The sequence below is a fragment of the Leopardus geoffroyi genome, chromosome C1, assembly GCF_018350155.1.
Source record: "Leopardus geoffroyi isolate Oge1 chromosome C1, O.geoffroyi_Oge1_pat1.0, whole genome shotgun sequence".
NCBI classification, from domain to species: Eukaryota; Metazoa; Chordata; class Mammalia; order Carnivora; family Felidae; genus Leopardus; species Leopardus geoffroyi.
In genome coordinates this window covers 51,569,149-51,584,755 of record NC_059328.1, presented here as the reverse complement: position 1 = coordinate 51,584,755, position 15,607 = coordinate 51,569,149, and the positions used below count along the sequence as shown (strand labels likewise).

The window sequence follows — 15,607 nt, the reverse complement described above, 5'->3', positions numbered from 1 at the left end:
ATAAAAGCCTGTTAATATGCAAGAAACTTTATAATAATTTCAAATTTATATATGATTATAAATAGATTAAATTTACTATATTTGCATAAACACACTATATTTGGATAACATATTAATGATTGCATTTACAACAATAATGGGACACACAACAAATAAGCCAGTTTTCTTTTAAAAATTTAAGCAGTATCCAAATAAATGGCACTAAAAAGCTGAGCTGAGGTATAGTGAAATTTGACTTTCTACTTTTTTCTAACTACTCTGAATGTCACAGACCCTTTACTTTTACTATGGTATAATTATAATATTAATAGTCCCATACATTTACAATTCACAAGAATTTGATGTGTGCAAAGAAATGCTGAAAACATCAATTTTAGCTCTTGACATTTCATTACACTATCAGTACATTACAGCCCCCAGGTTACACTATTAAAAAAAAAAAAAAAACTATAATGTTATGCATGTTCCAAGGTTGAAAGAGTTGTTAGTTTTTAGAACATTCCAATAAGGCAGTCTAATGAAAACCTGGTTAGAAAGAGACCCTGGATATCTATACCTATGATATAAGAAAAAAGATATAAAGAAAAAAATTTATCATAGATAAATATAACTAGAGTTCCAATGTCTTGTTTTTTCCCTATTAGCAAATGAAAGCTCCCTTATGAACATTCTCATACAGTAAGACTTTAAAAGGTCCAATTATATATATATATATATATATATATATATATATATATATATATATATATGCATATATATACATACACACACACACATATATACATATATATATATGTATATATGTATATATATACACACACACATGCTGCAAAAATCAGTATCTCTGAGCCTAAGGACCTCTGTCATAAGATGAAAGATTTTAATGCAATTTTACCTTAAAATGTGAGCAACCACAGCTGGTCCATACCAGTCTCCGGCTTTTTTCCCAGACTTTTTTCCATATTCTATTAGTTGGTGTAAACCAAAGAGAGCCAAAGGGGAATCACCAAACCAAGAGATGATTTTCCTGTGATAAATTTCATTTCGCATTTCATGATCATCAGAGTATCTCCTGATTGTTTCCTTCTGAGAAAGTGCTGGGGTTTTGAGTTCTCTTTCCCCTGAAAGTGATGCTTCAAATGATGCAGTAAATTTTTTTACAGTGTTGGAAGTCCATGATTCAGAGTCTGAATTTTCAATGTTCAAAGCATCAGGCCAGGTCCAAGCTATAGTAATTCCAAAGCAAGGTGTTCAGATCTTTTAAACAGATTTTAACAATTCTACTAAAATAAGTATGTCGCATTTAAAGTCATATGGGTTACTAAACTACACTAGTAAACTCAGAAGTAGGCAAGCTATAGAGACAAAAAATAGGTTAGTCGTTGCACATGGCAAGCAGGGTATTGGGAGTGACTACCAAAGGGTGTGAGGTTTCTTTTCAGGATGATGAAAATATCCTAAAATTAGGTTATGGTAATGGTTGCAGAACCCTGTAAACATACTAAAAACCACTGAATTGTTCATTTTAAATGAGTGAATTTATGTAGATTATATTCCAAAAAGCTGCTTAAAAAACCAAAGATATTAGGGACGCCTAGGTGGCTCAGTTGGTTAAGCATCTAACTTCGGCTCAGGTCATGATCTCATGGTTCATGAGTTTGAGCCCTGCGTCAGGCTCTGTGCTGACAGCTCAGAGCCTGAAGCCTGCTTTGGATTCTGTGTCTCCCTTTCTCTCTGGCTCTCCTCTTATGCTCTGTCTCTCTCTCTCAAGGAAGGAAGGAAGGAAGGAAGGAAGGAGAAGGAAAGGAAGGAAGGAAGATATGAGCCCAGAAAGTATGTCAAAATATTGATAATGTTTACTTTTGAGTGGTAATATTATTCTCTGGAGTTTTCTGTTGTTTCCAAAATTTCTAAAATGGGAATATATTACATATGATCAGGAAAAATTACCAAAATGAAAGAGAAAAAAATAGTAAACTCAGATACAAATAAACAACTCTGGAAAAATACTTTTCTTTCTTTTCTTTTCTTTGACAGTGCTGAAATGGAATGAGGACTCTTGTACTCCTTACCAGTACTGCTTATCAGATATCCAGTTTTGACTACCCCAAGGCACAATAAACATACTAACGTTCATGAGAGAATAACTTCAGAAAGGGGATTTTTCTTTGATCATATGTTAAAATAGAAGTCTAACCATGGAAGTTTTAGATTTCTTTCTTTCTTTCTTTCTTTTTTCCTCATATAGTCCTTTCAGAATAACTCAGTCAAGGGGCACCTAGGTGGCTCAGTTGGTTAAGCATCCGACTTCGGCTCAGGTCATAATCTCACGGTTTGTGAGTTCAAACCCTGCATCAGGCTCTGTGCTGAAAGCTCAGAGCCCAGAGCCTGCTTCGGATTCTGTGTCTCCCTTTCTCTCTGCCCCTCCCCTGCTCATGCTCTGTCTCTCTCTGTCTCTCATAAATAAATAAATGTTTAAAAAAAAAAAAAGAATAACTCAGTCATTGTTTAGGGCATAATATCAATTCTCTAGTAAATGAAAAGTTAACAAATGTAAGTCATTAAAGATCAAAGATCCCCCCAAAATCAACTACATTCACTACTTCACTGTTTTTAATGACAAGACAATTCCAAGAATACATGTAATTTTAATAAAATGAGGCACAGATTCAGAGAAATAGTCAGGACTGTGAAAAATATCCCCATTCTTGCCCTTGATTGCATACGACTACAAATAAATCATCCCAGAGAAGTTTATAAAAATTCTTTTTCGGGGCGCCTGGGTGGCGCAGTCGGTTAAGCGTCCGACTTCAGCCAGGTCACGATCTCACGGTCCGTGAGTTCGAGCCCCGCGTCGGGCTCTGGGCCGATGGCTCAGGGCCTGGAGCCTGTTTCCGATTCTGTGTCTCCCTCTCTCTCTGCCCCTCCCCCGTTCATGCTCTGTCTCTCTCTGTCCCAAAAATAAATAAACGTTGAAAAAAAAAAAAATTCTTTTTCCGTGTATTATCCATACCACTCTTTTTTTTTTTTTAATTTTTTTTTTTTCAACGTTTATTTATTTTTGGGACAGAGAGAGACAGAGCATGAACGGGGGAGGGGCAGAGAGAGAGGGAGACACAGAATCGGAAACAGGCTCCAGGCTCTGAGCCATCGGCCCAGAGCCCGACGCGGGGCTTGAACTCACGGACCGCGAGATCGTGACCTGGCTGAAGTCGGACGCTTAACCGACTGCGCCACCCAGGCGCCCCGATCCATACCACTCTTGAATAAACATTCTCTCTAAATAATCTCATCAATAATCCCTACAGAAAGGTTACCAAATATTTGCCATGCATTACAGGGAAATTGTCTAACACTTTTAAAATATGATAACACTTAGCAATAACCATGTATGATGGCCTAAAATCATAAACTAAAATCTTCCTACAAATGTACAAATTATAAAAAATGGACTAGTAGAAATGGTAAGAAAGGTGGCACATTTTTAAAAAGACATATGTAAATTAAGTATCAGAGACATTTTTGAGACTATAATATAAGCAGGATGACCTTATTAAGAATATGCCTAATCAGTTTAACTGATTATTATCATATTTCTAAAGATAAAAATATTTTAAAGCATTATTGATATAGAGAAAATAAACCAGTTTAAATATAAGATTTAAATAATATAAAAATATCAACTATCTGCTCAAAGTCACTGTATTGACCTGCCCAAGATTTATTGAACTGTAGATAATCCAGAGAGCTCAATCAAAAAGAACTAAGTAATAACAACAACCAACTCCAAAGACTACTAAAAACTTATACTTATGTATAAGTCATACCTAGCTTAGTTCAGTAAAGATGGAATATGCTAGATTAGTTACAACTTTTAGAAGAAACAAGGGAGTCAAGAAATTAACCAGAGTAAATTTTATGCAGTTTACAAGCTGGAGTCCAAATTTAAGAAGACAAACAAAAATCCCCCCAAAAACAGAGATTTGATTTACCTCTACCAAGAAAGTGTAGTATGAGTCCTTGAGCCAATAGCATCTGGCCAGTTCTTAATGTACAGCCCCAACCACAGTCTGTTGTCAAAGCCGACCCTTCTATTTGAGGAAATTCTTCCCTGTAGGTCAGCCATATTCTTGAAATGAAATCTTTACGAAATTCTTCTACATTTCCCGCAATTACATGATCTTCTATTGTACATCCTGATCTTGCAGGTAACAGTTTATTTTCATCTACAAAATAAAAATATATAGTCTAAATATATGCAAAGAAAAATCAGTAATGATATTATGTTCCCTTACTGTCCATAAGATAGGAAGTATATTATAATTTTTCTAATACTTTTTTTTTCAATTTAAATGAAGATAAATGTTATTCTGCCTAATCAGGCTATTATGAAAATCAAATGAGAATGGATGCTGAAATGTCTTGTACACTCTAGAACTAGCTAATATAAAGTATCATCAGTAATATTGTTGTTAATAATAATACCCTATATTCTGAATATAATCAACTCTTTTATGAGGGGATAATATTAAAATACCTTTTCTTTTTGCCTCATTTGGCTCAGGATGTAGATATTAGTGCTCTCTAAAATGAGATTTGCAAATAAAATATCATGATTTGTCAATATGTAAAATGAATATAATCACATAAGCTGGTTCTTAAAATCAAATAAAATGTGCACACTGTATTTATTGCCATGAATATTTATACTCAAATTATAAAATCAAAACTAAGAAGCTAAAGAGTAAGAATATAAAATTCCTAAAAATACAGTTATCCTTTCATGTTGAAATACAATTTTTAAAAACTGCTGCCACCCACATATGTCATTTTAAAAGGCCTTTTCAAATTGATTGTCTGTAATACAATTTCTATGTGGGGGGCACCTAGGTGGCTCAGTTGGTTAAGCGTCTGACTCTTGATTTCAGCTCAGGTCATGATCTCACAGTTTGTGAGATCAAGCCCCGCATTGGGATTCTCTCTCTCTTCCTCGTCTTTCTGTCCCTATCCTGCTCATGCACGCACTCTCTCTCTCTCTCTCTCTCAAAATAAATAAATAAGCTTAAAAAAAAACCAAAACAGAATTTCTATGTGAAAACTACAGTTACTGTTTGCCCAATAATCTACAAAACACTAGTGCTCCAAATGAACTGACATTCCTTGATTACTCTCTCAAAATGAACTGACATTCCTTGATTACTCCTAGAGAGTATATTTAGTCATGTTTACAACCTCAACATGTAGCACACTACATAACACAAGTAAATCCTAATAAATGTTGCTTGGTTTGGGTGGGTGGACAGGTGGATAGATAAATCTGCCTAAACTCTCAATTCCAAGGAGTTCAATTTCCAATGCCCTTCTGCAGGATATTAAAGCAATTTTATCATGCTTTTTTCTTTATCCTTGCTCACCTATCCCTCTTTAAACTCATTCTGAAAAAAATTACAATCACCTAAACTTCATAATATTCAGATTAATGGTGCTAAGTTGTGGCATACAGTTTCAGTGACAATAAAAAGAATGACTGACAAGCCCCCAATATCAATGAATTTCTCTCAATATTTGAGTTTGAAGTTAATTACAAATAAAAATGCATGGAAATTGAACATGGCACTACAAATATGTCCAGACTTTCTACTTTAAAGAAAAAAATTTTTTTACGTTTTTTTATTTACTTACAAAAGGAGACAGAGACCGCGGGAACAGGGGAGGGGCAGAGAGAGAAGGAGAGAGAGAAAATCCCAAGCAGTCTCCGGCGCTGCCCCCACAGAGCCCGACTAGGGGCTCAAACCCACAAACCATGAGTCTGAAATCAATAGTTAGATGCTGAACCAGCTGAACCACCTAGGTGCCCCCAAAAGTTCTACTTTAGAGACATTCAAATTTGTCTGAAATTTGACACAATAGTACATAACTCACACATCATCCTGAGGCTTGCCAAACATAATTCCTAATCTCCTACCTTGATGAAGTAATTAATTCTTTATTCTTTTAAGATCTAGTCTTGGGCCACGTGGGTGGCTCAGTGGGTTAAGCATCTGACTGTTGATTTCTACTCAGGTCATGATCTCATGGTTCATAAGATCAAACCCACATCAGGCCCTGTGCAGTCAGCGCAGAGACTGCTTAGGATTCTCTCTCCCTCTTTTTCTGCCCTTCTCCCACATGTGTTCACTTTCTCTCTCTCTCTCAAAATAAATATTTTTAAAAACCTAGTCTCTAAAATTACTCTAAATTTACTCTAAATTTAAAATTTACTCAGAATATTATTGGAAAATTGCTACTACTAACTGAACTTTATTGTCCTGTTGACTTTCCACTATAATAATACTACCTCTGCTATTCCACTTTCTGACTTTTCACAATCTTTTTTTAATGTTTGTCTATTTTGAGAGAGAGAGCACATGCACAAGCAGGGGAGGGGCAGTGAGAGAGGGAGAGAGAGAATCCCAGCAGGCTCCACACTGTCAGTGCAGTGCCCAACTTGGGGCTCAACCCTGCAGATCTGAGCTGAAATCTAGAGTCAGCTGCTCAACTGACTGAGCCACCCCAGCGCCCCTCTTTTCTTAATTTTCTTAATTAATTATATCTATAATATTTATCTATATCTTACCCTTTTCCAAATTTCAGGTATATTACAGGAGAAGGAATATTTTATCTTATGCACCCCTGAATCTTCAGCACCTAGTACAGAGTTCAGTCCATAGCAGATGTGCAATAAACATTTGTCAGGTGAATGTAAGATAAATGGAGCCAAAGGAAGAAGGTTTTGTTTTGTTTTGCTTTGCTTTGCTTTTGTTTTCTATGATGCTCTGGAGACACATGAGATCAGAGCTTTATGAACAAAGTCTCAAAGAACCACAACAAAAAAATGAAAGCTGATAAAAGAAATAGAAGAAAACTGCTAGTAACTGAATTGAGGGTTCAGTCAAGGCTGACTATCACAATTAAACAAGCTAATATGAGAATCATAAGTAAAAAAAATTGTGAATTGAATCCTCAAAGACTACAGTTCTTGTAATTATCAGATATGGGATAAAGTAAGTAAATATTTAAAGGTCAAATTGCTGGGTCCTAAAATGTATATATTTTCAATTTTTCTAAGTACTCTCAAATTTCTCATAAGAGGTTGTAAATTTAAATATTTATCATAGAGAAGTTCTCTGCATGTGTGAACACATGTATAAGGATGTTTAATGTAGCTTTATTGAAATAAAAAGTTGGAAACAACTTAAGTATTCATTAATAGGGGATGTGATGAACAAGATTATTAATTTACTCCACAAATATTTATTGAGAGCCTTATTATGCACCAGGCACTGGAGTTAACACTGAAAGTATGAGAGGCACAGTCCTTACTCTCAAGGAGCTTACAGTTCAGCAGATGAGAAACATTAAACAAAAGTATAAAAGTTGTTAATCCCATTATGATATTTGTGGTGAAGCAGAAATACAGGCTGCTATAAAACTACAGAAGTAGACCAAATTAGAAAGGTTGCTAATGGATGCATTTCAAAATAGCTTAAACAATAAGGGGATGTATTACCATACACAAACAGAAGTCCTATGTAGGGATGGCTCTAGGTTGGTTAATTCAGTGCCTCTGTGACATCTAGGACTCCTGTTCTACTCATCGTCTCACTCTGCTAAATCTCAGCATGTTGGCCTTATCTTCACCTATTACTCCTTAAAGTAGCATGTGTCTGTTTCAGTACAAAGATAGGATATATGACAGATATGACAGAATCAAATGGAAGAAAAATTTTTCTTCTCTGTATTCTTTCTTTTTTTTTTAATGTTTGTTTATTTTTGAAACAGAAAGAGAGCAGAGGATGGAGAAAGAGAGAGGGGAACAGAGGATCCAAAGCGGGCTCCATGTTGACAGTAGAGAGCCAGATGCAGGGTTCGAACTCACAAACCATGAGATCATGTCCTGAACCAAAGTTGGATGCTTAGGTCTGTATTATTTATTACAAATAGTGAATTTTTATTGTTTTAATAATTTTATATTAAATATTTTTTTGAAATTATGAGTTGTGCATTTACAGAGAAGATAAAAACCCTGTGTATACACCATTTTTGTTTTTGTTTTTGTTTTTGTTTTTTGAGAGAGAGAGAGAGAGAGTGCAAGCAGGGGAAAGCGGGAAGGGCAGAGAGAGAGGGACAGAGGATCTGAAGCAGGGTCTGCACTGACTACAGCCAGCCTGATATAGGACTTGAACTCTCAAGCCACAAGATCATGACCTGAGTCGAAGTCAGACACTCAACCAACTGAGCCACCCAGCCCCTGTGAATACCCTTTTAAGGAGGATAACAAAATTGTACTCGACAAGAAAAATACATTATGAGTGATTTTTTATTTATTTACTTAATTTTTAATTCAAATATAATTAATATATGATGTTCTATTAGTCTCAGGTATATAATATGACTCAACAATTGTATACATTACTCAGTGTTCATCACAATAAGTGTATTCTTAATCTCCTTCACCTATTTCACCCAACTCCCCCCTCCCCACCCACCTCCCTTCTGGGAACCATCAGTTTGTTCTCTGTATTTAATTCTGGTTTTTTTGGTCTCTTTTTTACTTTGTTCATTTGTTTTCTTAATTTCCACATATGAGTGAACTCATATGGTATTTGAGTAATTTTTAATCTGTTTGCTTCTTCCCAATGTTAGCCCTTTTATGCCAAAAACAAAACCCCATTATCTCAGTGTCCCTGATGATTTTATATTTCCTGTTTCTGACCCTTTTGAAAATGGAATCAAAAACTTCTCAAGGCACCTGGGTGGCTCAGTCAGTTAAGTGTTCGACTTCGACTCAGGTCATGATCTTGCAGTTCATGAGCTCGAGCCCTGTGTCGGGCTCTGTGCTGGCAGCTCAGAGCCTGGAGCCTGCTTCGGATTCTGTGTCTCCCTCTCTGTCTACCCGTTACCTGCTCACACTCTGTCTCTCTCTCAAAAATAAATAAACATTAAAAAAAATTTTTTTTTAAAGAGCGCTGTGAGGACTCAATGAGTTAAGCATATGAACTACTTGAAATACTACCTGGCACATTATAAATACTCAATAAATGTTAGCTGTTATCATTACAAGACATTTACAAGGCTTTAGAAAATTGCTGATAAATGAGATGCCAAAATAAGTCAACCAAAAATAAAAGACTTGATAATGACATATTCTCACACACATTCTTTCCTTCTCTGTCTTACACACACACACACACACACACACACACACACACACACATACACACACTCACACATGTACTCCTACACACAAAACCAAGCACAGACGTATAGTAGAAAAAAAGCCAGGAGTAAAGTGAGACACAGTCTTGGTTTAAATTACAGCTGTGCCATTTAATACCTGTGTGACATTGGACAAATTATTTAACTTCTCTAAGCTCCTGTTTCATACTCATAAGATACTTGAATCAAACTTGTAGGCTTGCTGTGAGAATTAAAGAATTAAAGGCACTTCACAAAGAGCTTAGCATGATGCCTAACACAAAGAAGGCATTCATTAAGTGACATAAATTGTTAAAAGAAAATATATAATTATTAAAAGGACGGGCATATGTAGAAACTCAAAAACATCAAAATAAGTCAATAATTTCAGAAATTAGAACATCCTTAAGAATTGAAAAATCTGGAAGCACCTGGATGGCTCAGTTGATTAAGGATCTGACTTCAGTTCAGGTCATGATCTCATAGTTCATGGGTCTGAGCCATGCATTGGGCTCTGTGCTGACAGCTCAGAGCCGAGAGCCTGCTACAGATTCTGTGTCTCCCTCTCTCTCTGCCCCTCCCCTGCTCACACTCTGTGTCTCCATCAAAAATGAATAAATGTTAAAAAAAATTTTTTTTAAAGAATTCAAAAATCTGGGGCGCCTGGGCAACAGTTAAGCCTCCATCTCTTGATTTCAGCTCAGGTCATGATCTCACAGTTCATGGGATAGAGCCTCATATCTGGCTCTGCACTGACAGAGCAGAGCCTGCTTGGGATTGTCTCTCTCTTCTCTCTCTCTGCCCCTCCCCCAATCATGTTCACTCTCTCTCAAAATAAATAAAAAAAAAAAAAAAGAATTGGAAAATCTACCATTTTCAGGTTAACCAAGGTGATACTTTAAATTATTTGCATACACTTCTTTTTCTCAATCTTTTTCATTTAACTTATTTATTTAAATTCAAGTTAGTCAGTATAGTATTGGTTTCAGGAGTAGAACCCAGTGATTCATCACTTACATATAACAACCAGTGCTCATCCCAACAAGTGCCCTCCTTAATGCCCAGCACCCGTTTGCCCATTCCCTTACCCACTTCCCCTCCAGCAACCCTCAGTTTGTTCTCTGCATTTAAGAGTCTCTTATGGTTTGCCTCCCTCTCTGTTTTTATCTTGTTTTTCCTTCCCTTCCCCTATGTTCATCTGTTTTGTTTCTTAAATTCCACATATGAGTGAATTCATACAGTATTTGTCTTTCTCTGACCGCCTTATTTCGTTTAGCATTAATATACTCTAGTTCCATCCATGTTATTACAAATGGAAAAATTTCATTCTTTTTGATTGCCAGATAGTATTCCACAGTGTATATATACCATCTTCTTTATTCATTCATCAGTTGATGGACATTTGGGCCCTTTCTATACTTTGGCTATTGTTGATAGTGCTGCTATAAACATTAGGGTGCATGTGCCCCTTCGAATCAGCATTTTTGTATCCTTTGGATAAATACCTAGTAAATTGCTGGGTCATAGGGTAGTTCTATTTTTAATTTTTGGAGAAACCTCCATACTGTTTTCCAGAGTGGCTGTACCAGTTTGCATTCCCACCAGCAGTGCAAAAGTGTTCCCCTTTCTCTGCATCCTTGCCAACATCTGTGGTTTCCTGAGTTGTTCATTTTAACCATTCTGACAGGTGTGAGGTGGTATCTTATTGTGGTTTTGATTTGTATTTCCCTGATGATGAGTGATACTGAGCATCTTTTCATGTGTTTGCTAGCCATCTGGATATCTTCTTTGGAAAAATGTCCATTCATATTAGCATATACTTTAAAGTTATCATCAGAAAACTTGATAAAAAATATTATGATATCAATTCAAATAATATTTAACTAACACTCATAAGTCTAAAACTGTGAGGGATATAACAAAAGGGGTCATGATTCTCATCCTCAAAGAGTTTACTAGAAACCCAAACCATATGGCAGTACATTATGTGTTACATAAAATACAGGTTCTTAAAAGAAATATGCCAAAACAGAGGCATAAAAAGTAGAATGGTCAATTGGTTAAGGGTCTGACTCTTGATTTCAGCTCAGATCATGATCTCGTAATTCATGAGTTCAAGCCCCACATGAGACTCTGTGCTGACAGTGTGGAACCTCCTTCGGATCCTCTGTCTCTCTTCTCTCTCTGCCCCTTCCTTACTCACTCTCTGTCAAAAATAAATAAAACATTAAGAAAAAAAGTTGGGGCACTGGGGTGGCTTAGTCTGTTAGGCATCCGACTTCAGCTGTAGTCGTGATCTCATGGTTCATGGGTTCGAGCCCTGCATCGGGCTCTGTGCTGACAGCTCAGAGCCCAGAATCTGCTTTGGATTCTGTGTCTCCCTCCCTCTCTGCCCCTCCCCTACTCGTTCTCTCTCTCTCGTTCTCTCTCTCTCTCTCTCAAAAATAAGTAAACATTAAAGTTTTTTTAAAAAATTATTAAGATGGTGTAGGGCACCTGGGTGGCTCAGTTGGTTAAGCATCCAACTCTTGATTTCGGCTCAGGTCATAATCTCACAGTTCATGGGATCAAGCTCTATACTGACATCGGGCTCCATGATGACAGCACAGATCCTGCTTGGGATTCTCCCTCCCTCTCTCTCTGCCTTTTCTCGCTCTTGCACACATACATGCACACTTAATAATTTTTAAGTGTACATACAGTTCAGTGGTTTTAAATACATTCACAATGTTGTGCTAATAAAATTACCACCATTTATCTCCAGAACTCTTCATCTCACTCTCTCAAAATAAATAAATAAATATAAAAAAATTATTAAGAAGGTAAATTCTGTTATTATTTTACCACAATAAAAAGGAGTAAAAAACAAAAAAAAAATATGCCAAAAGTAGATTGATCTGGAAATAAAACAATGAAAACTGTTACACAATGAAGGAATACAAAGATTTTTAAATGGGTTACAAATTTAGCACTTACCTTCATATTTAAAATGGTAACATTTTCCAAGCAACAATACAGGGGAATTTCTACTAAAATATGTCTTTGTTTTCAACACCCAACCTAAACAAGAAAAGAGAAAAACAGTTTTGCAATTAAAGGATTTCAGGCTAAAAGTGTAGCATTTTATTTTATTTTATTATTTCAAATCATCAATTCTAAACTATGAACATGCAGTTTTTTGCAAGAATAGCAAAATATATGGACAATGAACTGGAAATACAGGTCATTTATGCTACCTTCAAATACAGTTAAGTATTTTAAACACATTCCATCATGTAAAGAACATGAGAAAGAAAAGAACTTAATTTTAATTTATTTTCAAACAGGTCACAATGTTCTTTTTTTCCCCACAATGATCTTATGGTATAAAACTTAAAAGGTACAAATTCTGGAGACACCTCAGTGGCTTAGTTGGTTGAGTGTCCAACTCTTGACTTTGGCTCAGGTCGTGATCTCAGGGCTGTGGGATCAAGCCCCAAATCAGGCTCCACGCTGAGTGTGGAGCCTGCCTGGGAGTCTCTCTCTTTCTCCCTCTGCCCCTTTCCCCTATGCACACTCTCTCTTTTCTCTCAAGTAAAAATTAAAGATTACAAAAAAATAAAATAAAATAACAGTATAGGAGTGCCTTAGGTGGCTTAGTCAGTTGAGCATCTGACTTCAGCTCAGGTCATGATCTTGCAGTTCATGAGTTCGCGGCTGCTTAGGGCTCACTGCTGTCAGTGCAGAGCCTACTTGGGATCCTCTTTCCCCCTCTCTCTCTCTCTGACCCTCCTCACTTGTGCGCACATGCACGCTCTCTCTCTCTCAAAAATAAATGAATATTTTTAAAAAAACAAAAGTTACTTTAAAAAAAAAAACAGTACAAATTCTACTCCAGTTTCTCTGACATTAACTTCTTTTTCCCACATGCAACAAATGTTACCAATTTCTTGTCTTTCCTTCCATTTTAGATAATTAAAATATTTAAAGTAATTGAGTATTCCAATGAAGTAATTTACAGAAAAGGTAACACAGTCCACTACTGCTTGTGATAAATGTGAATCCCTGAAGTTTCCTAGGTAAATGTATAACCCCATCATTTCAGCCACCTGAGGATGTCTGAAAATAGTGAATAGAGCTTTCAGAGATCCTCATTTCCGTTTCCACCTCCAAATCCCCAATTCCCAACTATAGTTGCAAATTCTTTAAGTTTTATTCCTGCGAAACTACAGCATCTATCCTCTTGGTTTTTTATGATGCCATTAATAGTTCTTAATTTCCTGAGAAAAACACTTGCCCATTATATTCCTGAGTATTCCTAAGTATATGAAATTCCTGACTGCTAAGGATAGACTTAAAAGCAGCTCCTAACATGCAAGAGCATATAAACAGAAAGAATCTGAAATTGGGAGCCAACAGACTTAGGTCTACTCTTAAGTAGACTATCTGCCATTTATATTGAAAAGTTTTTAGAAAATGTAAAATAAGTGACTTTTTACAAAAGTGCTCCCCAAAGTACTTTAATACAAATGAATACAAAAAAGAAATAGAAATATGTCTTCATAATAAAGATGATGCAAGTATTTGAATTTGCTAGAGAAAAGAAAGAATGGCAAATAAATATATGAATCGGGTTTTCCTTTACTTGGATTGCTGCAGTACTCTCCAAAACGGTTTCTGTGTCTTCAGTTTTTCCTCATTCTAGCATATGCCACATGTCACTGCCAAATTAATCTCCCCGTGGCTCAGCTTTGAATAGGTAACTCTTCTGCTCAAAAACCATCCTCAGTGACTCATTACTTAACAGATTTATTATGAACTTCTCAGTGATACTAAAGACATTCCAAAATATGATACAAATTACATTTACAGTCATCTTTTCCACTACTTTTCACCTATACTCAAAGTGGGCTTTGCTGTTTGGCTCATACTATCCCATGACAAAAATATCCTCCCCAATATGAGCCTATCTACTTCTTACAGCTCGTGTGTGTGTGTGTGCATGTGTGCGTGTGTGCGTGTGTGTGTGTGTGTGTGTGTGTGTGTGTGTGTGTTTGCAGAGCGAATGAGTGTGAGCCAGGGAGGAGCAGAGGGAGGAAGGGAAGAGAATCTTAAGCAGGCTCCACACCCTCCTGTGTGCACTTCTAAGCCAGTTTTTCTTTTTCCCACCTGGCTCTGATGCTCTTCTCTGAACTCCAGTGGGAAAATGGTATTTACTGATCCTATTCTATACCAGGAACTAGGCTAAGCACCTTACAAACATTATCTCTTAGAATTGTTAGTACTGTACCAGAATGATTCTAACCCCTAAATAGTAATAACCCCCTCCCCCTCTAAAGGCAGTATTTCTAAAGCAAATTCTAAGAACTTCACAAAAAAAACTTCAAATAAAAGGAAACAATCTTCAAGGAGGAACTTCTCTTTCTCCCTATGCTCTAGCCTCTGCCTACCCCCTCTTACCATTCACCAATCCTTCCTCAAGAAAAGAGAAGTTGTGAATCTGATTCTTAAGAGCCTGGGGCATTGCAAGGATCCACATTTTACTTGAGCACAGATTTACAGTGCTTTAAAGCTCAACCATGACTCATATGGTGCATACTCTCTCACTCTTACACTTCCTGTGCAAATCCTGGCAGGACCTAACCCTCATAATAGACTGACTTATTTTAATACTCCATGATGCTAGGTACATAAGAAAGCTCAGGACTTCTCATAAGGCCCAGCCATTTTCCTCTCTTTTTCCACAGGCATGTCAAAGCTGAATTAGGCCAGTATGCCAAATGACTAGTCTATAGAATATTTTTTTTCTTTTAATTATTTGGTTTTAGTTGACCAGTTTTCATTTTATCTTTATAAAGGTATTGTAAGAAACACAACTACCTCTACCCTAGCTTGTTGATGCTGAACCAGGATACCATGGCACACAGACAAAAAATGAAGGATATAAAATCCATAGAGACATGGGATAACAGAGCCTGGAGTATAGGAAGGAGCCATGAATAAAAGTATATTAATAAGTTCTTCTTATACATATTGAAAAATATATATTCACCAGAATTCTTCATACTGAAGAATATATTCTTATTTTGTATCTTAATCTCCCCTACTGTTTACCTTTAAGTCTCAGTTTATAGCAGAGGGAGGTGGGACAGAGACAAATGTCATTATGATTTCAAATGATAACTAATTAAATAAAACTAAGTAAGTTAAGAAAAGTAAGTAAATTTGGCAAACAAGCCATTAAATAAATTGAAACGGGGCAGTGATTGTGAGGGGTGAGCACTGACCAGAAGGAAGCTTGAAGAAACTTTTTGGGGTGAAGGAAATTTTTTTTTCTTTTAATATAATTTATTGTCAAGTTAGCTAACATACAGTGTATACAGTGTGCTCT

General features: G+C 36.3%; 1 protein-coding gene across 5 annotated transcripts in view; it reads right to left on the bottom strand.

Annotated features, from left to right (window-relative positions):
• The window catches only part of ATG4C (autophagy related 4C cysteine peptidase), a 93,570-nt gene that overhangs the window by 40,024 nt on the left and 37,939 nt on the right, over positions 1-15,607 (bottom strand). For all 5 annotated transcript variants that reach the window (XM_045477661.1, XM_045477656.1, XM_045477660.1 and 2 more), the window contains 3 exons: positions 12,214-12,297; positions 3,993-4,226; positions 896-1,226 (listed from right to left, as the gene is read on the bottom strand). In XM_045477661.1, the coding sequence (XP_045333617.1) occupies positions 896-1,226; positions 3,993-4,226; positions 12,214-12,297 (649 nt within the window). The remainder of the gene's footprint in view (positions 1-895; positions 1,227-3,992; positions 4,227-12,213; positions 12,298-15,607) is intronic.